Raw genomic sequence first — 24,126 nt, 5'->3', positions numbered from 1 at the left:
CCTGCTCATTTGCCATCCCATAGCACAACAGCCTGTGCAGGACCCAGCCCAACGGGTCAGGCTGCAGCTCCATGCACCCTCCTCCCTTCTCATCATTGCCAGCTGTGGCTGTCCTGCTATAGCCCAGTATGACATTTTACTGAATGTGAGCAGATTTGGTTTTGATATCATGTAGGAAAATTGGATAAGGAAAAAAAATTAAAAAATTAAAAAAGGAGAAAGAGGACAAATAATTTTCATTATAAAGAAAGACATTATGAATCTTCTTTAGATTATTCATCTTTATCTTCTTTTTATTTCAAACTTTTTCCTGACACAGAATGGATATTGGGCAGACCATGTCTGTGAGAAGAAGGCCGGTTACATTTGTAAAAGAAAAGGTACATCAAGAATAGCTGGAGAAAAAGAAATTACTGCTGCAGGTTGCAAGAAAGTAAGTATGTGAAAATGGAATGTCAGTTTCTCAGATGAAATAGGTACATTGTCAGAGAATCAATTAAAATTATTTAAATTATTTGTATTATTTAAATAAGAGTTAGGGAAGGGTTTTTTGGTTTTATTTAGTATGAAGTTTCTCCCTATCTCTTAGTTAATCCAAACTTAAGAAAACCATTTACAGAAACTGATTAGGAGGAATCTGTAATTTCACTAAAAAGAGTTTCTAATTCTTACTATTCATGATCATTGTGCTTCATTAATTTTTAAATTAATAATTTCACTTAATACATGATATCACAATTATTTAAAATTTTATGGAAATCCTAAAACCATGTTACAGGGCTGGAGAAGATATGGGACCTACTGCTATTTTATTGGACATGTTCCAGCAACATTTTCAGAAGCAAACACCACTTGTGAAAGAGAAGAAGGTTACTTAGTCACCGTTGAAAGTAGGTATGATAATGACTTTTTTTTCACTTTTAAATAGGTCAAGATTGTATCCTATTAAATATTCCTAGGAAAGCTAACATCATGCCAAGCAGCAAAATGGTTAAGTAACAGATGAGGTGTCTAGTTGAATAACAAAAAAGTTTTGCTTTGTTTTTTATATAGAATCTGAATCCTATGTAGGGTCTTCTCCAGTTTGAAACAAGGAATAGGAGAAAAAGTTCCATCATCACATTAGACTAGTAGGATTTGGTTAAGTGACTTTGTTTTGACTTGTGTCTTTATGATGTCTTTTACAGGTATGAGCAAGCCTATCTGACTAGCCTTGTTGGGCTGAGGCCTGAGAAATACTTCTGGCTTGGCCTCTCTGATGTGCAGGACCAAGGCGTTTTCAGCTGGGCCAACAGTGAAGTTGTCTCCTTCACACACTGGGATGCAGGAATGCCTGGTAGGTGCTGTGATGAGGGATGGTGGGTGCTCTCTGAGATTGTGGTCTCTATTTAGGTTGTGTGGGTAATTTCCTCTGAACTTTATGTTTTAAATTTTTGATGTATTTTAAAAGTACTTGCAGTTTTCAAATTTTGTATTCTAATTTCAAAGGGAAAATTTTAAACTTCAGTTTTATATTAGTTTTATATTATCTGATATATTTACCCACAAGGTCAACTTTTAGCCCACACTCACAGGGAGATAAAAGGAGTTACAAATGGGTCCTGAGATTCCATACTTGACCCTCTAGTGAAAAAGTTAGCTTGGGAGAAGAGTTTGAAACAGAGCCACTGTAATATGGATTTTAATTTAGAATTTCAAACCCAAGGTATCAAAAATTACTGTGCCATTATTTATTTTAATGTGTGATGCTAAGTAAACTGCATTCATGGGTTCATACTGTGCAGAAGCACAGAAAACAAGATTTCATTAAGCCATGAGTAAATCTGCTCTCTGTGGGATATGCTATGATCCTCTTAGTGATCATTTGGCTGAATACTTTCTTGAAAACCTTCAGTAAAGTTATAAAATATAAAATAAAAATAATAAAAAATTACAAAAGACAAAGACCAATAAAACCTTAGCAAATGTCATAAGAAGTAAACTTGCCAGAGAGTCTATGGTGTCAGAAGATGATCAGAGTATGAAGAGAGCACTCAGAGGTCATGTTAAGCAATCTTCCCTCTCTGACCATCCAAGTGCTACTCCGGAGTCACACTCACATCACCTGAGCTGGGACCAAGATCCTTCCCCAGCTACACCCCCCACACTCACACGGTCAGACAAGGTTTCTTTAACTGCTTGAATCCAGGTTTCCCCAGATTTTTTGATCCCTAAAATAATTCAGTCATGGTGCACTAATAAAATAACAGCTTGAGCTGGGTTCCTCCAAGGGGAGGCGGTCCTTCAAGAAAGGAAGCCCTGGACTTTTTTAACCTATAGTCTAAAAGCAGTGATGTCTGGGCTCCTTGGCCCCTGCCGAGTCTTTGGGTGTCCAGTCACCTGCTGGACCACTGGTGCCTGTGCCCTTTGCTATGCAAAGGGTCAGCACCAGTTCACAGCCCTTTTGCCTTGGGTTCCACCACCCAGAGCTCAACCTCCAGCTGCCACTGCAACTTGCAAACCAAACTACCCACAGCAAATGTATTCCTCAACAACCAGGCTGGAACAGTAAAAGAAAATCCGTTTCCTTGCATCTGTGTTCACTGAGAAGAAAATGGACTTTCTGTGCTGGAAACTCTCTTCTGAGGGTGTCTTTGGAGAGTCTATTTCAAGCCAAAACTTCAAGAAAATAGATCATGGAGGAAATTGATGGCATGAAGTCAGGACGAAGAGTGGCTGCAAAAGTCTGTTAAGATTACATGAAACAAGCCCTTCTCTTTAATGTGTGACTGACTTCCTGCTAAAGCTGCCTTGACATCTAAGCTTTGTAAAAAGACAAATTTAGTTACAGGAGATGTGGGGAAATTCAGATGAATGAGTCATTAGTAAATTAGCTGATTCTGCAAGAAAGAAGATGTAGTGAAAAAGATACATAAAATCACTTCTGGAAAGGGAGGTCATGCTTATAGATGTCCCAGAGCTCCACTCAGAAAGTGAAAGCATATGAATGAGGGAAATCTAGTAAGTGTGGTCCATCTCAATTAGCCTTTCACCTAATGTGACCTAACACAGAAAAGCTTTTACATAAATAAAAATATTGATCAAAAGGCACTGACTGGGAAGGGGATGTTTTTTATGGGGTCTATTTTTTACTGGAAAAGTGTGTTCACCAACAGAACCCCCTAATGACCTGTGCTGAAGTCCACACTGTTCAGTATATTTGCAGACCATCTAGAAAATGTGCAATAGTGAGGTGCTGATGAGAGTAAATTATTTCTGAGAGCAAAGATGTGCCTGTGAGAAAACTCAGGACAGCATCAGGAGAATAAGTGACTGAGCATGATCAGTAAAACAGTAGATGAACTTTGATGCAGGTTAAGGACGCTCTTAGGAACAAACACGTCTTGAATTGCCATAAAATGATGAATTTATAGCTGAATTTCATTTCAGCTCCTGGAACCATGGTAGACAGGTCCATTAAAACATCAGGTCTGTGTCAAACAGAAATAATAAAAAAAAACACTCCACCCCCCCCCTCCAAATAAAATGTTAAAAATACTTTGGAAATTAAGAAAAAGCACAAATATCAATTGAATAGGCCCATTTTGTGCATTTGACTGCATCTTGTGTGATGTAGGCAGCTCTGTTTCCCTCTGAGAGAACAATCTAAAATTATGGCAAACATTACAAGATAAGTTTTATCCTGAAGCTGTCTGGGTTTGCACACCTGCCCTCTATGCACCAGTGGGGTCAGTGCCATCTATGTGAAAACCACTTATGACCAAGGTAATGCTGACTCACAGGCTTAGCACAAATACAAATGAGATTCTCACTTGAAAACACCAGATTTCACTGCAAAAACTTTATTTTCTACCCAAAGAAATAATTATGTAGGACATTCAAAATGAAAAAAAAGTAGGATTCTATATTGATCATGACCTCTTCAAACAGAAAATACTACTCTGCCTGTATGAAGACCACCTAAAATATAGATTTGCTTTTCAAATGTTATTGTATGGCAAAAAGTGAATGGTTGCTGCTAAAAGATTTTGACAATTAAATAATTCACACTTTAAAAAATATCTAACATCATTTGGTTTGGGTTTTAAATGTCTCATAAAGGAAATTATCGAGGTTGTGTAGCCATGAGAACTGGGACTGCAGCTGGATTATGGAGTGTTCTTGACTGTGAGACAAAGCAAAAATATATTTGCAAGCAGTGGGCAAAGGGTGCAACAGTTCCACCTATTCCAACTACTGCTCTGGTCCCCATGTGCCCTGAAGGCTGGGTATCAAACAACCACAGAAGTTCCTGTCTTAAAGTAAGTGCCTAAATAGTTAAAAGAAGAAGCTTGTTTTGGGGAAAAACAATAAACAAGAAAAAGGAAATACATCTTAATTTTGCAGTATCTGAGATTGGAATAGAGCAAAAAACCAAAATCCCCAAAATTCTTCTCAGGAAATTAAGAAGGGGAGAAATTAAGGAAGAAAGATAAGTTTGAAGGGAGGGAAGGGAGGGGAGAAACACACAGGAAAGAAAATGAGGAAGTTTGTGCTTCAGGGGTGGAAAGAACTGGAAGGAAATGGAAGAACAAGAACATAAATATCAAGCTCCCAGAAAGACATAAAGAAAAGATAAGAGAAAAAAGACAGAAGAAAAAAGAAAAAAAAACCCAGGAAACAAGTTCATATTAAAATTATTAAAAGGAAAATGCAAAATTCTGTATTAAACAGCAGAAGCAGCTCTTTACGTGTGCTGTGCAAAGATGTGCTCTTTGTCTGAGACATGTGACAGTTCAGGGAACAAACAGAAACAGTGAAGTGCAGCCTCTAGCAGCACAATGCCTAAGGCTGGATCTTGCTAAAATCAGCACATTACCCCACAAAAAAAAAAACAAACCAAAAAGTCACATGAAATGTTAATTAAATGAGTGTATATGAAGGAGATTTACTTGAGAGTTTCTGATGCAAAGCTACAGATAACTTGTGTTTGAATTACAGTCTGCTATGTCTGAGCAGGAATAAAAAAGGAGTTTGGACAAGAAATGAGAGTAAGGTGTGAACAGTGATTTGGGATCATGCAAAGCTGAAATGTGCTAATTGTAGGACATTATATTTTTTATCACTTAATTGAATTAATGAGTCCTTCCTTTTTTTTTTTTTTTTTTTTTTCATTTCTTTTTTTTTTTTTCATTTCTTTCAAATTAATCTGGAATGATATTTGTTGGGCTCCTTTATCCCCAAGTCATATTTTTAACTTTGATCAAATCTGTGCCTGTTAAACTAGTTTAATATTATGCTGCAAATGTAAAGTGAGAGTGGTAAATTACCATGTGGTCATTCTTTTGCCTGTATCTTCAGACTTTTCCCAGACCATTTTGCCTCTCCACAACAGTTACTCTTCTTTCTCTTCATATGGAAGTTGGCTTGGGCCCTCCATTAAAACAAATTAAAAGGAGTTGGAGAGTTGTATTCCCTTTCCCCTTCTGGTCGTTCCCTTTTTTTTTTCTCTCCCTCTTAACATTATGTAAAGTAGGTAGGCAGCTCTAGTGTAAAAGTCCTAGGAACAGAGTGAGAAATACTATTTCTTTCATGGACTTATACTCGGCTCGTATGAAGCCTTATTTATGTTTAATCAAGACTATAAATAATTATTGTAACATACATATAATATGTTTTCAATTAATTTCTCCATAGCATTTTTGCAGATCAGAAATTAGAAAGAAATCATGGTTTGAAGCTCGAGATTTTTGCAGACAAATAGGAGGGGATCTGGTCACCATTAACAGTAAGGAGGAAATACCATTACTAATCCAAGCAATTAGGTTGGTATTTGATTTCTGTTTATCTTACCATATTTAAAGACTTTTTGTATGAACTATTATGAATGATCCTAGATAATTTCTGAAACATATGGATTCCTCAAAAGCCAAAAGACCTGTTATACTCATCTAGTCAGTACTGTTTTAACTTAATCATGGAGAAAAAGTGATTTATGTTAAGAAAAATTTAAAAAATACTGCACCAGTATCATGACTACTAGATGTAGTATAGAAACACATGAAATTAGTGGTATTTCTACAAGGGTAGAAAATATGATCAATGTATTTACTGTTGAAGTAGATATGTATTTACCTTGCAGCAGTCAGTGCTGAAACCACTTTTTGAGTCTGTGAAAGTTTCCCCTAAGTAAATAGTACATTAGGGAAATACATGATCAATACTGCTAATAAATCTGATAACTAAGCTATCGACACTGAACCACAGAAATATTTCTATGAAGAACATGTGTATGCAATTCAAAGGGTAATAGGGAAATTTGAAACTGCTTTTACAATGTGCTCAGTTCAACAATATATTTCTAGATTCTTTTGTAGTGATGTTTACACACTGTTCTATCCTGTAATTTCTTTCAGAGTCAATCGCTGTACGTTTGAAACAGTTTGGCTTGGTATATTTTCCTTGAATCCAGATGAAGGCTTTGCCTGGAGCGATGGCTCTCCAGTGAGTATTTTAATTTTTCATCATATTTGTTTGCTTAAGATACTTTGGGATTTGTACATATACTTTTTGTCTTTTTGCTATTAACCTCATTAAAGAAAACACTGAGCCTATAAACATTGATGTAGCTGCTAATCTGTATTGTCATGACTAATATCAACAAGTTAACATTTGAAGAGATGGAAATTATCTGTTTCTCATCAGAATCTGCAGATTTCTGTGTAATTCTCCAATTTATTTTATATTCCAAGAACATAATATTTACACCTAAGGTCAAAACATAAAAAAATCATGTATCATGTATCCTGTCTCTGGTAGCAGCCATAAATGCCTCCTATTTCTGATAAACATGTTTCCCAGTATACTCCTGTATGCCCCAGTAAATGATTGCTCAGGGTCTTTTAGAACTGGAGCTCATATCTGTAATTTTTGTTTATTTATTTCTGGGAATTTATCTAGTCATCTCTTGAGCCTAATAAGTACAGCTGTGAAAAACATTTCTGCAGGCTTCTACTCTCTATTACCCTTAATTTACCACTACCAATTCCTTGGATTTTTTTTTTAATGGAAGCAAGGATGTTTAATCTTATCCTGATCACATTACTTTCTAGAAAAGTTCCAGAAAGGGACGTTGTCAAGAATTCTTGGCAATAATAAGTAGGTTGTATCCCATGGTTCTCCCTTCCCATCTGGATGTCAGTTTTTTTCAGAGGTACCTCCTCTAGATTTGTAGGACATGACGTCCCTCCCAGAAGTCACACTTCCATCCTCATTAACCACAGGAAAGAGAAAAAGTAATGGTGAATTGAAGCACAACATGGTCACTGCCAGCAGACAGCTGTTGGACAATATAATTTTGAACCAGGTCAGATGTGGAGTGAGAAGTACCCTGTCGGCACACAATTAGCATGAGTGATGTGTGGGTAAAACTCACAGCTAGGTGAAGTTTTCTAGTAAAAGTTCCTGTGTCTGTTTATCTTCTGCCTGTGTCTGTGGCTCAGGGCACAAACAAAAGAAGCCCTTCATGGCAAGACAGCCATGTCTGAACACTGACATCATTGGGCCACTCTAAAATCCTTATACCTATAGCCTTCCCTGCATTTCCAACTCTTTTTAGATACATCTTTGAGACAAAAGCAATTAGTTCCCATTTTCCAGTGGAAAGTACATCTACTGAAACAGCTGAAAAGAGTAACAAAGTTGATTTCTTCTACAGGTTAGGTACACAAACTGGGATGATAGTTCAAGAAATTCAGGACTACGCAAGTTTTGTGGTTCATTCTATTATGGGAGATATTCTAAACAATGGTCTCTTTTGGTCTGCCAAGAACAGCATAACTGGGTTTGTCAAATAAAACAAGGTAGATTTCTTCTTCTCTTTTGGCAAAAAGATTAAAAAACTTTAGTAAGTAGTAAGTAGTTGCTTTGTACATTAAATTACTGGAGAAACAGACAAAATTTTGAAGAAGTACTTTTTCCAAATGGAGGTCAAGAGCATTAAGTAATATATTATGGGCTGGGATTTTTAAATTATGGATAATAAGAAGGAATTATTTTTTTTCCATAAATTAGGCTGCATAAATAATCCATATATTAGCAAGATTATAAATTTTTTTAATATTGAATATTTTGGTTTTATTTTTGTAATGTTGGACGTAAGGAGTTGTAAAGGCTTGTATTGTATTCATTACTATACTGGTTTTTATACTAACACAGGTGAAGCTAAAAATCAAGTATGAAATCTTTGTCAGTTTTGTTGGTACTTCAGGTTCTCCTGTAGAATTATTCAGGATTCAACTGCTTTTGGAAATGGTTCATAGAAGCAATGGTTCATAGAAGTGGTGTTTCTTTTTCTATCTCAACCAGAAATAACTCACAGTCCATATCTATATATAGATATAGATATACATGTACATAAAGTCGTATTTCTTTTTGTCTATGAATATTACTCAGAGTGTGCTTTTGATGGAGCTAAAATAAATCTAGTGAAAAGTTTTTCCCTCTTAATGAAAATACCCCCAGGTGAATTATGGAATATTTACTTGTGGATCAGTAAAGGAGCTGCATGCCACAGTATAAAGGGTTTCAGAAAAATCTATTGCGACTTACAGGCAATTTTCCCATGCCTTGTTCTTCTGTGCAGGAATGTGATTCAGCCAAAGCTATGGCTTTGCTGATGTGAAGCGCTGCTAACGATACAAAGTTAAAGTTGACTACCTTGCATATTGAGCAATGTGAACCAGACCTGTGTGGCTAAGTCTGCTTGCTAGTCAAAAAAGGGGTGGAGAATCCTGCTCTGTTCCTCACTCTTCTTGCAGTCAGTCACAACCTACGTCACAACACACCCTACAGAGATGTATTATGCCTTCTATTTTCTTCTTTTTGCAGGAGTGTCATTAAAACCTGAACCAATTGACACATACGGTAAGTATTTGTATATATTTTTATTATTCATAATATTTTTCCTAAACTTTTTATTCTAAAAAAAGCTTTTGTGTTCTACACATATAGAATTTAAGGTTACCTTATTTATCTTTCAGAATATAAAACCACTGCAGATGGATGGGTCATATATGAAGATAAGCTCTACTATATCAGCAAAGAACAGGTCTCCATGGAAAGGGCCCGAGAGTTTTGCAGGAAGAATTCTGCAGACCTAGCTGTTGTTAATAGTAACAGTGAGAGAAGGTTCCTAAAGAGAGCACTAAAAGAAAATGTAAGAGTCATTACAAACAGGCAGACTAAAGCAGAAACGCTTTTGACAATCTGCTTGTAAAACCTGAGTTGTCTCAGAAGCAGAGCCATCAGCATTTTCACTAATGAAATATCTCCAAATGTGCCCTTTGATCCCTTGGGATTTGGCCTCTCCTGCTTCTCACCAGCTGCGCTGATGCAGTTGCAAGAAGAGTGATGTAGGAAAGTACCAATTCTCTTGGGAAGTAGCTGGTCTTTGAGGGAGATTAAAAAAGCACCAGTTTCTGACTCAAAATCTGCTTCATTTCTACTCCATCCTAAGGGCCTTCAGTGCTGCAGGTTTTGGCTCTGATGTCCCAGATAAGAACTTGACTCCTGTGCCTGGGCATATAAACACGTTGCTGTGGTTAACTGCAAGCAGGTGCTTTACTGCTATGGACTGCAGTTGCTGCTCTGTGGGCCTAATCAATGGTGTATCAATTTCTGCTTGTTTTGCTTCAAAGATTTTTTTTTTTAATTGAAATAGTATCTTTCTGATTTAGGAGAGCTACGGGAGACAGCAAGTAGGATATTTCATTGGTCTAAGAGTGAGCCTTGATAAAAAGTTCAGGTAAGTTAAGATGATCAGTGCAGCTTCTAACATGTAGAAACAAATAGACTATTTTATGAAGCTGGAGGTATTGAATATGCCCTCTTGAAGATGTGAAGGCTGTTCCACATACTGTGGAATAGTCTAGGAATAGTCCTAGAACATTCTAAAGTATTCTAGAATATTCTAAAGTCCAATAGTTTCCCCCCAAATAAATAGTAAAAGAACTTTTTTTCCTTGAGTAAATACTTAGCCAAAGAAAATCTTGGCAGCTCCACTCTCCATACACACTTTCTCATTTCTTCCACAGATTTGCCCCATAAATTGGAGTGATACTTTGCTATGCTGAATTTTATACCTATGAACATACACGCATACACTTAAAACATGCCTTATATCATTGGTTTTGGCTTTCTTATGCTTTTTATCTATATATCAGAGGGGTTCTCCAGAGTTAGGAAGACACAGGCAATGAGTTCAAAAGGCAGTTTCTGCAAATTCCTATTCCGGGAGAAGTCAGCAGAAATTTACAGTACAGAAACAGTCACAATGGTTCTGAAAAGCCTGACACACAAATCAACTCAAAACTAAACTAAGAGATACTGAAGAGCATGATACACTGCTTATCTTCCTACCTGTTAGTTAGGATGTGTCTGGGAGGTGAAAAAAATCTGTTTCTGAGGTTGACCTGGAAATGGTTAGAGGAGATTTGACTTTAACCTTTCTATTTTAATGTCACTTGAATGTATGTAAATCACTTACCTTGAGAAGAGCAGAAGAGGAGTGGGGAGAGAAGTTGGTAGTGACTGACTCAGTAGATGATTTAGACCTCCTGGTTTAGGAGTCGAATTAGGGACATAGAGCATTCCATGGATCCAGTGAGAATCTCCTTTATTTAAATCAATTGTATCAGCAGCAGCAGCATCAATTGTATCATGAGACAGCTGATTTTCTTTCCCACTTCAGGCTTCTGAAATACTGATTAAAATGTGGCGGCAACCTCTTCCTCCTTCAGTAGCAACATATTAAAGTAAAAAGAAGATAAATATTGAGGAAAAAGTTTCAACTTTGGTCCTTTAGAAAGGACGGTTTTAAACTGACAGAATATTCTTTACAGAAAAATAGAACACCTCCCCCTTCCCGCTCCTCACATAGAGCAGGGTAAAATCTACAGAAAAGTATTTTCATTCTTGTTTTCACCTGCCACAACACCAGGAATTCTCAGACTGAGAAGCTTAATGTTAACTAAAAATAAAATAGTTATTGTAATAACTTAAGATATCATTTTAATATCCTTCTCTTTATTAGTTATTATGACTAACTGATTTTGATTTCTCTTATTAAATGTTGTTAAAACAATTGTATCCAATTTTTTAACAGAAAATGTGCTTGGTGTATTCTTTTTCTATTTTGCAACCAGAAATATTTTAGAGAATTTTCTTCAAATTAGAATAATCAAGAAACAGAGATATCTAAAAGCCCCTCCCATTGTAGCCAGTTTCCATGAATTCTCATAGGCATTCTTAATCATGAGGTGTTCATTAAGAATACCATGTCACAACTGAAGGTAATAATTAATACCTTCTTGTATATCTTTTCTTTAAGCTGGATGGATGGAACTCCAGTAACCTATGTGGCCTGGGCTCCTAATGAACCCAACTTTGCAAATAATGAGGAAAATTGTGTGGAAATGCTGTCAGAGCATGGTAAGTGACAATACAAAACTCTTAGATTTTGTGTCTGCTGGGATTATAACTGATGCTATCAAATGTCTGCTGTCAACTGTCACACAATCTTTGGCAGCTCTTTTCTACAATTTTTTTCCTGTGGCAAACCAACACAATGCAGTAACTCTTCCCAGTCATTGGACCACCAGCCATGGAAGAGTCTATGTCCTTAGAATGAGGAGATTTCAGTACCATGAGTAATTTAAAGCCAATGTTTCTTTCAGGGTTTGTAAGATTGATATTGCACATTTTTACAGGGCTTTTCGCTACCTCTTTTAGTAAAAATTTGAGTAGTTTATCTTCTCTACCATGAACTTAAGAAAATATTTATAGCAGCCACAGGAAACAGGAGTTGAAGGTACACCTCGATGAGGAAAGAAACAAATACATCTAATGCCCTAAGATATGTTTACAAGTAGACTGAAATGCAAATTTCTTGCAAATCCTAGAGCTCTGTTTCCTCTCGGGTCTATTTCTGTAACTTAACTGAGGCTCATGGGAATTTAGTATATTTCTATTGATCTCTCAATTTATGTTTCACAAAGAATTCATGAAGCATGTTTGAACATCATGTTGTGCCATTAGATTGATCTGGTATTTCCTATCTCATCCATTTCTGATCCATTTTCTTTTCAAATTTGCTTACTGGTGTATTTCCCCAGTTGTCTGCAATGTGTTGATGCCAGAGCTCAAAAAAATCCATGAACAGGTATACACACTGGAGAGAGCCCTGAATGAAGAGCAGATGGGTCAGGGAGCTCCAATTAACTACATGGGGCTACAGTGCTGTTGTTATTATTAGAGCTTGTTTGAAGGTGCCATGGTTACTTTGCCTTCAGCTCAAGCCGTAGTCTGAAATGCAAAATAGAGAAATTTTTAAAAAGTTTATTTTAAAAAGTGATAAATTATTATTACTAAATATTAAATAATATAACATCTTGAATTTTTTATTCTTTGGGTTTTTTTAGGATTGTGGAATGACATTAGCTGTAGTTCTGCCAATAAATTTATATGTGAAAAACATAACAGTTCTATTAATTCAACATTACCTTCTCCGTTGCCTTCCGGAGGATGTCCAGAAAGCTGGATTTTTTTTAACAACAAGGTATGTCAGCAAATATCTTCTGTAAATTGTGTAAAGCAGTAGAACTGAAAAGAAAATTCTGAAAACCTCAAAAAATTTTATGAATATAAAGTAAATTTAGAGAGTAATTATTTAGTCAAAATGTGCAGACTGGATGTCTGGGCTTTTTTTTTCAGTGACTATAGACATTTAACTTTGCAGAGAAATACAGTAAAAGTAGATATATGCTGAATATATTTCAGACATTATTTTGTTTAGAAATGCAAGATTGTAATGGTCAATCTTGTGAAAAAGGTGGAAAGGTTTAGAAAGAATGTATTTGAGCAATCCCTTCAGCCTATAGGCATTCACAAAGCCTGAATTCAGAAAGATGATGGCAAACTACAATTATTTTGAGTACACCTTTGCATTCAGACAGTCTGGAAGTCCTCTTTGCTGTAAGAGAAGAGTTTGTACCAATCTGAGTTGAAGTTCCATCTATCTAAGGCTATTTTGTCTACTTTATGTGCACTGTTCTGCTATTGCATTCTCAGAATGTTAGGTCCATGTACCAATGGATATTTCCCCCCTTTTGTCAGGATGAACAGTTGTAACCACAATCATCAGGGAGAACAAAGCACAGTAGCGATTATTCCATGCAGCTGTTTTACCCAAAGCCACATTTTCTTGGTTTCAAATAATGCCTCTATTGCTGCAGGAAGAAGGCAGATGAAAATGTGAAGAGTGATTATGTACTTGACCTCATTACAATCGGTTCATTTGATACCAGCCCCCCAGATTACACCTTGTGCAATGAGTGGGGATAAGTAGACATCCAAACTGTCTACCCTTGAGCTTTGTCATTCATTCCAGTCCTGATTTGTCTGCAGAAAAGTACATTTTAGAGCTAATTGATAATATTCTCTTGATAATATTTTAGAGCTAAATTGATAATATAATAGTTCCAGTCTTTGCTAGTTTGAAAAAAGTGCTTGATTTTTCCAGTGTTTCAAAGTATTTGCTTCCAATATAACAAGAAATCTCACGTGGCATGCTGCAAGAGATGTTTGCTTTAATTTGGGAGGAAACCTGGCTGCTATACCAAATGAACCAGCGCAAGGTATGTATATGGGCTCTACTGAAAGAAAAATAATCTCAATCTTTCACTAAAGAGACTGCTATACTCTCCAGTATAGAATATGGGATTACCTGATGAAAGTTGCTTATTAGCCAAGTCAGTCCATGGTTTATTTTAACTGCAGAGCAAAAGCTAAAATTATTACATATAAGAAATAAAGTTTGTTTCTAGTTCTTTCAGCTACCTTGTTTTCATGAAACTTCCAGTGTGTTCTAAGGGTGGTTGCACAGATCTCTTACACCGAAAGAAATCTGTATTTCCTGTTTCTCTCACTGGCAGTAGGATTTTCTGAAACCTTATGTGTGCGTACAGAGTGGGGAAGGGATGCTTATCTAAATGGTTAATTAGCACCAAATGGGCTGTGTAGTGGAAAATATTATCTTTTTATTATGTCCCCCACTCTGGGCTTTTGTGTATTTTTCCCTCTTTTGTGGAAGAGCTTTCCTTAATGAGAAATCTTCACTTCTCCCCAGCTTTCCTTTTCTATCATTTGAAGTATGCCACAGCTAATGTTTGGATTGGGATGAATGATCTCAACAGAGAGTCCACATTTCTCTGGACGGATGGAAGCACTGTTTCCTACACCAACTGGGCTTCTGGTGCACCAGAAAGGCAACAAAGCTACTTTGACTTTTATAAGTATGAACAAGTGACAGATGATGCTCTGGAGGTACAGGAAATTTAAGTAACATGTATACCATAGGCACCTAGCTGATTTTCCTGGAAGAAAAGTTACAGCAGCAATAATAGGATGCTAAAACAAGTCATTTTGTAAGCACAATGGGTTTTAGCAAATCATCTGATAATGATTCCAAATACACCCAAAAGTTTGGCAAAGGTTCTGTAGAAGAGGGATTTTAAGCCCTCCATCTGAACTATTGCAAAAAACCAGCTCTGTAAAAGAAGCTTGGAGAAGCTTCTATTAGTTCCTCCCCAAATTGCATTAATGAAAATATGAAAGCTGAAACACCAAAACAGAGAAGGTATGATAAACCAAAATTAAGATTTTTGATACAACAATAATTTAGCACTCCTGGCTAATGTGCTCCCACACTGCTTTACTCATTTCTGATTTCTGATGAACATCTTTGTTGAAACTCAGCCTCTTTCCGAAGGTGGTAATTTCTGAGGAAATGATTGGCCATTAGTCACCCAAGATTTTTAACATCTACCATCAGTCAACTTGCTGATGATTAAAACTTATTGAATTCAGCATAAGGGAGAAACTTGGACCACATGCTGAAAGACTGCCATGGCAAGTCTTGAGATTAGGGGAGTCATGAAGTAAACACTGGAGCAATTAAACAATGAAGAAAAAGAGAAAATATTTTGTTGCATCTGATAATGGTAACTTGACAATGACTATAAAAAACCTAGCAAAGAGCATCTGCTTTCTGCAAGAGTCAGGTTCAGTTAGATTAGTGTAGACTAGAGCTTTTAATAGTAGTTCTTACACTGTTTTTGTCATTGATAAAAAAGTTTTGAAGCAGATCTACATAACCGTAAATCAGAACTCAGAAGATTTATTATAGGTACCTTAGTAATTTATACAGTCATTATAGGGTTCTTAATAAAACTGGTAAAATGGGGTTTAATTGACTTCTTTCAGACCTTAACTGGCCCCAGTGGAAGCCTGGTTCAAATTTAAGCGGTCACTTATAAATATCAGGTAAAACTGCTTGGCAGAAACCTAGGAAATTTGAATTAATGACACAGGTGTTTAGTAAGTTCCTCTCCTCTCTGCCATCAGGCCTGCAATAGCAGTACAGGACCTTCAGCTTACTCCCTCTTCACTGCTTTTTGTAATGGCTGTGCCTCTTCCCCTCCCCTTCAGACAGATTGTGTCTTCATCATGAAGTCAGATGGGAAGTGGAGAGACGATAGCTGTGACAACAAAAGAGGCTACGTGTGCCAGATGGATTCACGTGAGCTCTGTTCAACCCAGTCTCCTAAAGAGAAAGGATGCCTTGGTTAGATAAGATGAATGTATAACTCGATGTGATTTCTTCCAACTTGGAGTCTCATTCTGAGTCTCAGGCTTTCAGAGCTCCATCAGTGTTAAGGCAGTGCTATTTTTAAAGTACAATTTGTTTCACAGAAGCTGCTGAAAAGGAACCACTATCTTAATTGGAGTTTTGTATTTAATCATGAATAATAATAGAGAATAATAAATGACTTTTTTTTTTCTCAGTGAAATATAAGAGGTTTAGGCATCCTGCCTAAATGTAGCATAAATCACCTTACAGTGATTTTCCCATTCTCTTGGAAAAAGCTGAGCAGAGCATTTAATCCTTTCTCACTATTTCTACTAAATGCCATATAATGTCAATCAAAATGTATAGCTTCTTGGATATGTCTTTATTGTAGAATAATATTGTTATTTTTTATACCAAAACACGTAATGAATGTTGACTCTTCTCCTGTAGAATTTTAATTATACAAATCCCAGCTACCCAAGCATAAAACAGGAGGACAGAAGGCAAAGCACAGATAACAAAACAATTTTGCCTCAGCTTTATGAGCTCCCTCACTGTGGTCAGTTCCTGCAGCCTGTTCACTCTCAGCAAGGCTAACATACTTGTAAGAAGACCCCCTCCCTGTATAGAAAATATATAGCCTTATGGAGGCATTTTTAATTTTCTTCATCCCAGTTCCAGCTCTTCTGAATACATTTGCAATCACAAGGGTGAAAGTAAATCCTGCCTGACTCAAACGTGCAGGCAATATTCTGACAGCCCTTACAGACAGGCCAACAACTTTGGGTTAACAGTGAGTGGTGTTAATTAACATCAGGCCTTGAAGTCTTAGGCTGAGACTACAGATTGCAACAATTAATGCCTTAAATGCCTTGTCTTAAGTCCTATCTACAAGTGATCTGAAATAAATGTATACTCAGATATTCAGATTAAGTCAAGTAACTTAAAGCACAGAATCTGAACTAGGCAAATTAGGAGTCTTAGTCTGGACCAGTCAAGTCTATAGCAAGTACACTTCAGAGCATCCAAGATTTCACTCTTATTACATTAACAAATTTGCTCCATGTCTTGAAAGTTACTTTTGGCACTTTTTTTGGGATTTGGGGAGGCTTTATTTCGTTGGTTTGTTTGTTTTTATTTTGGATTTTGTTGTTGTTTTGTTTTGTTCATGAGCTTAAAAAAAGATTTTGATTTATTGACTAGGACCTTTTGACCAATTTTTTATGGCCTGCATGCTACAGAAGAGCAATATGTTGTAAATTCATCTATTTGGTTTTTCCTCCATAGTTCCCTCACAGCCTGAAGTACCAACAACAAATCCAGCCTCTGGCTTTACTCGTTATGGTGACAGTAGCTATTCAGTCATTTCATCTGAAATGCAATGGGAAGAGGCCAGAAAAAATTGTCAAGACAAATCTGGGGAACTTGCCAGCATTTCAGATGCCTACATCCATTCATTCTTGTGGATCCAGATGCTGAAATGTGGAAAACCTGTATGGATTGGTCTTAACAGCAATGTGGTAGGTGCTGGATAGATGGAAAGGGCAGGTGCTCAGGGAACTTTCCTGCTCTAAGAGTCCTCTGGATGACCAGTTTAGAACAGTGCAACAATTGTATTCTGCATGATTTCACTGTGTAAATGCACAAAGACCTAGGGGTACTGTAAGAATTAGTCAAGGATTTTCATCCACTAAAAGGAGTGAAGAATCACAGAAAAGGTTACACAAGAAGCAAAAGATGAAAGTAGAAAGTTCTAGAAACAGTAAAAGAAGTCAATCTGCAGACTGAGAGTGTGAAAGTGCAGCTGCCATGAAGCGACTGTTGGCTGTCCTGAAAGTCAAACACCCTGTATATAGGGGGATTCTTGGAGCTATTATTATATTAATGAAGTTACTGTGAGTATTAGGGAGACATTTTAAGATTTAAGCTGACTGTTTAATGTTTAATGTCAAGTAATCTTTATGCACAGATAGCTCCCAATTTTAATTTAAATAAAGCAGAGTAGAGAGGACAAATTCTCTGTAATTGCGTCTCTTGATGTAAGATTTACTAAATGACCTAAGATGACCTCATCTGACTTTCTTTCTGTATTGTAGAAGTTTGTTATTTCAGAAAAACCCTCCCAAAAGCAACACAGTGTTGAACACTGTTCATATGTAATTCTTTTGTAACTCAAATTGCCCAGTGACATTGCTTAGAACAGTGAATGGGGTTTAAAAAATGACGCTTTTTCCAAAAGAAATCAAATAGACGTGTGATTATATTTATACTATATTTATGTGTCAGAAATTTTTATGTTAAAAAAATCTGTTACAAGAATTCCTTTGTTTTTAGACTGGTGGCTATTACAAATGGACCAATAACTGGAAAACCATATACACAAAATGGGCAGCAGAGGAACCAAAGGAGAACAATGCTTGTGTTTACCTTGATCTTGATGGTACTTGGAAAACAGCATCTTGCAATGAAAGCTACTTTTCAGTTTGCATGATATCAGATGGTAAGCAAAGGCAGGTAACAATTTTAAAGACATCTTCCTAATTCCATGAGCCTGCCTAATCCTGGAGACTTTGCTATAGCTTGGGCTACCCCTTCAGAAGACTATGCTTCAGGGTACCTCCCAGCAGAATATGGATGTCTGCTGTTGGATGATGTATGAATTTAGGCACAGGAAAGGTTCTTGTGCAAATCCATATGGCTGCACTGCTGTCATGGTAAAACTGTTTCCGTAAGATGAAGCTCTATCTTCAAGGTATATATCTTGCTCTTTATAAGACATGAACCATAAATCTCATGATTCTGTGTGTAATATTGAGCAGATGCTGGGTTTGTGCACTAGCTGTATGAACTTCAGCTGGGGAAGCTCACACATGGGTGTCACAGAGCCGAAACACAGGCAGGAGTTTCATTTCCATTCACCGTTGCTGGAGGTAAAACTGTAAGAGCCTTGGCAATGTGAATGGTATTTTAACTCTCTGCAGATATATGCAGAGGCATGTTTGCATCTAGATTTTGTAGAATCACGCTGTTTTCCCTCTATGTTTTAAGGCTGCATACATTTGGTCTGCTTATGCAGTGGAAGAACTAAAGATCCATCAGAGTGAATTTGAGTTGCACCCCTGATCAGAAACAGTCTGATTTGGCAGAGGCATGCTCCACTGATGGCTTTTTTTTCTCTATAAAGTGACAACATGAAGAGACCAAGCAGCCAGACAACATACACATGAGACTGTGGGACCGTGGCATTAATGATTCATTAGCCTACAACAGCTTTCTGTGTTGTCATAAAGCAAATTTGAGATTTATATCATCCCTCAGGGTTTGCTTTTCTCACAGTACTGCCAAGACAGTTAGATGTTGCAGGATGCAATTTGATGTCCTGAGAAATGTGATTTGAGAAGCAAGATGTTTCATGCTTTTGACTGCTTAGGGGGAATTAAATATAGGTTGTCTGGATTGGGGGAATGTGGTAATAGTCATGAGTAGATGTCCTGACAGATAAAGCTGGGTGAGAAAAATCCCACACTATTTACACACATATCATAGATTGTAGATGACTCACAATGCAATACCAATTTCATACCATATGGCTTTTTTAGAGATAGCTCCTACTGACTCTGCTGAGCTACCTGGAGACTGTCCTGAAGCAGATGAACTCCAAGCTTGGATCCCTTACCATGACCACTGCTACTACCTTGAAGCATCAGCTGGGAGAACCTGGGCACTGGCCTCCCTTGAGTGTGCTCGCTTAGGTGAGTGCCTTCATTATCAACTAAAAAGATTTGTACCAATGTTTATACAAAACTAACATAAAATGTAAAAATATTGATTTAAAAAAAAACACACAAAATTTTTTACCTACTAAGCTGTTCTAAGGCTGGCACAATGAAAATAAGCTGACATGAGTCACTTTGTGCAGCCTTCTGTCCTCTCAGGTCTACAGCTTCCCTGTGGATGACTTCCCCATCAGCTTCTGGCTTGTGGGATGCCATCCTGGGGCAGGATTGACCTCCAGGTCATCGTCTTCTGCAAGAGGCAGTGCAGAGACCAACTGAGCAGCATTAACACTGCCAGAATCTGTTGTTTGTAGAGACTAAAAAGATGAGGTCAGGACAGTGATTGGTCAAGTAGGTTAATGTTATTTGCTATTAATGCCTTTCAGGAGCTACCTTGGTTTCAGTAGAGAACATGGATGAATCTCATTTTCTGACTCATAGAATTCAACCACTTGGAAATAAAGTAGGAGGCTTTTGGATTGGACTTTACAAGAATGTGGAAGGTATGTCTAAATTTCAATTTTTAATGGAGAAATGCATCGCTAATATGAGAAAATCGAGGATTACTATACTTTTACAAAAAATGGGTTTCTGCAGAAGAGTGGCTTACTATAGATATTTAAAGTAGATTGCTGAATTAAGGAGTTAAAATATTAATGAAATAGATAATTAAATATTTTTTTACTCTGCGAGTTGCTCTGTAGGCCAGTGGTTATGGCTAGATAATGCTGTCCTGGACTTTGTTAACTGGGAGGAGAAAGAGTTCAGTGGGGACCATCAGTGTGTGGAAATAACTGCACCATCTGGCTATTGGGATAAAAGTGATTGCTCTGCTGAAAAAGGATTTATCTGCAAAAAACCCAAAGGTAAGTTCTCAATGTGTCAGCCCTTAGTGACAAGACAGATCTCTTCACTAGTAACTGCTGCTGCCCTTCACCACAAGTCTGGAAGTAATTCCTGGCAGCTTTGTTTGGCATATCCCACTTCTCTAACCATTTGTAGTTGCCTTTTTTTGCAGACTGCAAGCTCTCCACATCACTGTCTACAGTCACATGAAAATACAGTAACATCCTGTACAGCCTAGGTTGAGAATGAAACTTTCAGAAACTTTTGAGTACCTAACACAGACATTGATATGACACCTGTTGAACACCTGCACAAGGGTATGACTGTTCCAAGAACTGATTATTGTAACAGTTATTATACCCTTGCAAGGAGGAATCAATGTGAAATCTCAATCTTCCTCTTCTAGCTTGTTATTCTCAGAGAATATATTACATCCCAACATACCAAACTGGTTTCATGTTGGCCCTGATTCAGTAATGCCTAAGGGAGACTAAAAGGTCACTTGTTTGTATTGCAATAATGATATGAGAAACGCTTCCGTTCTGAATGAAAATTTCAAGTCATTAGAGAAGCTGTCTCATCAGCACTTCTGGAAAATTCCACACAATACTGTACATACCAGACTCATGCTTCAGAGATAAAACACTACACGAATTATTCCCTAGTGGAGAGACAGAGGAAATTGCAAGAAAGTAGTATCACTTTATTCTTCTAACTTAGATGTTAAAAGTCAATCTATTTAACCTAAAAAAAAAAGGTAGGTAGCCATTGTTAAAACTTTTCACTTTCTTTTGTAGTAGCTATGAGATCAAGTTTAATCTTCCAACCTTTGCATTGTGCATTGTTCTCAGTAAATCATGGGTAGCATCTGTGCCCTAGGTTGAAAACCTAAAAAAAATAAAATTAAAGGCTGAAGTCAGTTTTAAGACTCTATTACTCAGATGAAAAGTTGAAAAAAATTAATTTCAATGCTAAAGACATCTCAAGACATGGTAGGTGGTGAAAACATAACTAAAAATTTAGGGTTAGCATTTACTCATTTTCCAATTAGTCTTTAATTAGAAAAAGACACTGAATTTTAAAGAAAAAATAGTCATCTCTCATGCACTGTTAATTTCTCTGCTTAAATCAGCACATACCCTTGGCAGTAAATCAGTAAATCCCTATTTAGACTTATTAAAGGACTTACTAAAAACATCCAAATTACATTCAATCTTACATAGTACTAAACTAATAAGGAATCTCTAAAGTTCATCCATTGAATCATACAGTGCTTTCCCATATGTACTATTTACTGCCTTAATAGGGATTACTGCTGTTTTGTATCTATTAATTTTGCATTCTGCTTTGCTTTCACTTTAAATTTTGCCTCTATAAATTCTCCTCTGGGTATCAAGGGTGTTTGCAAACTGTAATGTAGAAGAGCCAAGAGGAAAAATGTTCCCATGATAATTTAGAAATCTTTAATTCTTTGTGTATAATTCTTTATTTCCTAGCATTAAACTGGGGTTTTTGCACTTCTTTGACAGCATCAAAGCAATGTTATAAAGGTCTTTCATTTTTCTCTGTCTTACACAGAGGCAAATAGGAAGGTTACTCATGTGATTCAGTAGGTGTTTTCTTGGGAAGATGTTTAGGAATTCAAATTTTTGTAGCGGATAGACATGCAGATCTTCTCAAAATATGCCATGTAAAACTAATCTCCAGAGTGTACATCATGTTCTTAGCACCTTAAAATTAATATTTCAGGAAAAATATGGGAAGATATTTTGAATGAACATAGAAAAGAGTCAGTATTTTAATGCTGGCAATATAAAAACAATAGTTTCTATACTAAGTTCTTGAATACTTTATTAACTCAATAAAGTTTTAAAAGCAGATAAAATAATGTTAAGTAGAAGATGAAAGCTTAGCAATGTATTTTTTGCTTCAATTTGTTGCCTTTTATAGACATGTATGTTACTAATGCAATGGTTGAACTTCAGGGGATTTTGTTCTTGTACTATTTTTGCAAACAGTCAAATGTATGGAATCTAATAGTGTCATATGATTTCTCTCTGACATTCATTGAAGTTGAGCTGAATGGGAGTCCTAGAAAACCAAAAGGTAAGAGCTTTCATAAGAATATAAAGAAAAATCTAAATAGAGGAAAAACTTCCAATGAGTTTTCCCAGACCACTCTCTTTTAGCATGGTTATCAATCCCTCAGGGTAACCCCACAGTGTTTTCACATGCACAAGAGCACTCACCTGTCCTTGGCCAACAGGACTGCTGCAGGGCTGACCCTGAGCTGGCAAGCTCAGCAGTGACCCAACGTGAGAAGAACTTTGAGAACAGCTACAGAGTGCTTTAACTAGACTTTTGGAAACGACATAGATGTATACGAAACTTTTTTCCAAAGATGTTATTGTAGATCATGTAACAAAAATACTGTAAAACTGATTTCCAATAATTAGCATCCCATATCCAACTAAGGCATACATTCTCATTAAATTCTTACAAGCATCCCCGGCATGAACTGTACATCGCTGTACTCCAGATCTACTGAAGCCATATTAGGTCTAGGAACAGAGACATGACTACTGATTAGCAACAATTCAGGGCTCAGATTTTCAGCCTTCAAGTTCAAGCAGGAGAGGGCATATCCTTCAGTTTTTCATGTTGTATGTGGAAATAAAAGCTACTATGGTTTCTCATAATTATATGGATTCATTTCAGGCAAGGAAAAGAATGAAGAGACTCGCCCGCCTGTTCATGCCTCTATTTGGCCACTCATTTTCCTGGCTGTTTTAACTGTTTTTGGAGCTGGCATGGCAGCCTATTTCTACAAAAGAAAAAGACAAAACCAAATGTCAACAGATTCTGGCAATGAAACACTATTAAAATGATGTCTTAGTGACTGAAGAACTGGTGAGAATGGGTCCTGTGGCGTGTTACTTGGAGCAGCAAGTTACTTGGTGAAATTAAAAGTTGTATCTGTTAAAAGTCTCCAGTGAGATCTTAAGTGAAATCTAGTGTAATCTTAAATCACTTTCCTCTTTTTGCACTGATTTTTTTTTTAATCATGCATATTTTACAAAATCAGTATTAGAGTTTGATATTATAATTTTGTAATGGTCAAGATGTTCTGAAGTGCCTTAGCAAGGATGCTCATGCAAAAAAAAAAAAAAAAAAAGTTAAAAACAATTACATGTACTGAAAGAGGACTACAAAAGTCAACTAGTGAGAATAAATAAATTTATTTAAATAAATTCCAATAAAGTGTGAATGCCATTTAGAACTGCATTGCTGTGATATTGTGGACACTAAAAAAACCTCAAAAATCAGAACTTGTCTAACTCTTTTGCAAACTTGAACTCATTTACCCCACAAACTTGACTGCATCAGACCAGTACTTTTATTACTTCTTATGGCTATATCCTATGACACTTCTAAAACTGTTTCATATTCTTTTCTCAGAAAACTTTGGGATAGAAAACCTTGCCATGTTCATTTTCTGCTATGGAAAACACAATTCATGTCAGGAAAGAACATTAGGAGCAGATATAAGTTGTAATCATTTTTCAATTCAATAATGTGATTTTTAACTGTATTATATTCATTTACATGAATTAAAATATTTTTACCCTGACATTCTTGCTTCTTTTTGTTAATGTTTTCAAACAAACAAACAAACAAGTTTTCTATTAGTATAGTTTTCAGCTTCAGCATTCCCCGTGAATCAAGTGAGGGGTTTGGGAAAGGGAGATGCTCCTGTCAGCACAATAACTCTTTTTTCAATAAAAAGGAGGGCTTCACTCCTCACCACTTTGAATTCAGCCTGAATAAGCCCCAACT

The 24,126-nt window shown here is 36.6% G+C and overlaps 1 protein-coding gene across 1 annotated transcript in view; it reads left to right on the top strand.

Annotated features, from left to right (window-relative positions):
- LOC136359697 (macrophage mannose receptor 1-like) overlaps positions 1-23,915 on the top strand; it is a gene marked incomplete at its 5' end in the record, with an annotated part of 31,141 nt that extends 7,226 nt beyond the window's left edge. The window contains 22 exons of the mRNA XM_066316569.1: positions 320-433; positions 779-894; positions 1,188-1,336; positions 4,102-4,301; positions 5,677-5,804; positions 6,396-6,483; positions 7,697-7,841; positions 8,869-8,904; positions 9,021-9,196; positions 9,717-9,784; positions 11,369-11,469; positions 12,459-12,595; positions 13,559-13,673; positions 14,165-14,361; positions 15,526-15,616; positions 16,955-17,187; positions 18,002-18,167; positions 19,267-19,419; positions 19,830-19,946; positions 20,148-20,309; positions 22,363-22,395; positions 23,008-23,915. Of these exons, the coding sequence (XP_066172666.1) occupies positions 320-433; positions 779-894; positions 1,188-1,336; positions 4,102-4,301; positions 5,677-5,804; positions 6,396-6,483; positions 7,697-7,841; positions 8,869-8,904; positions 9,021-9,196; positions 9,717-9,784; positions 11,369-11,469; positions 12,459-12,595; positions 13,559-13,673; positions 14,165-14,361; positions 15,526-15,616; positions 16,955-17,187; positions 18,002-18,167; positions 19,267-19,419; positions 19,830-19,946; positions 20,148-20,309; positions 22,363-22,395; positions 23,008-23,177 (2,895 nt within the window). The remainder of the gene's footprint in view (positions 1-319; positions 434-778; positions 895-1,187; positions 1,337-4,101; positions 4,302-5,676; positions 5,805-6,395; positions 6,484-7,696; positions 7,842-8,868; positions 8,905-9,020; positions 9,197-9,716; positions 9,785-11,368; positions 11,470-12,458; positions 12,596-13,558; positions 13,674-14,164; positions 14,362-15,525; positions 15,617-16,954; positions 17,188-18,001; positions 18,168-19,266; positions 19,420-19,829; positions 19,947-20,147; positions 20,310-22,362; positions 22,396-23,007) is intronic.
- Between the last annotated feature and the right edge of the window lie 211 nt (positions 23,916-24,126).

This window comes from Sylvia atricapilla, chromosome 1 (assembly GCF_009819655.1).
Source record: "Sylvia atricapilla isolate bSylAtr1 chromosome 1, bSylAtr1.pri, whole genome shotgun sequence".
Taxonomy (NCBI): Eukaryota; Metazoa; Chordata; class Aves; order Passeriformes; family Sylviidae; genus Sylvia; species Sylvia atricapilla.
This window is presented reverse-complemented; position numbering and strand designations above follow the sequence as displayed.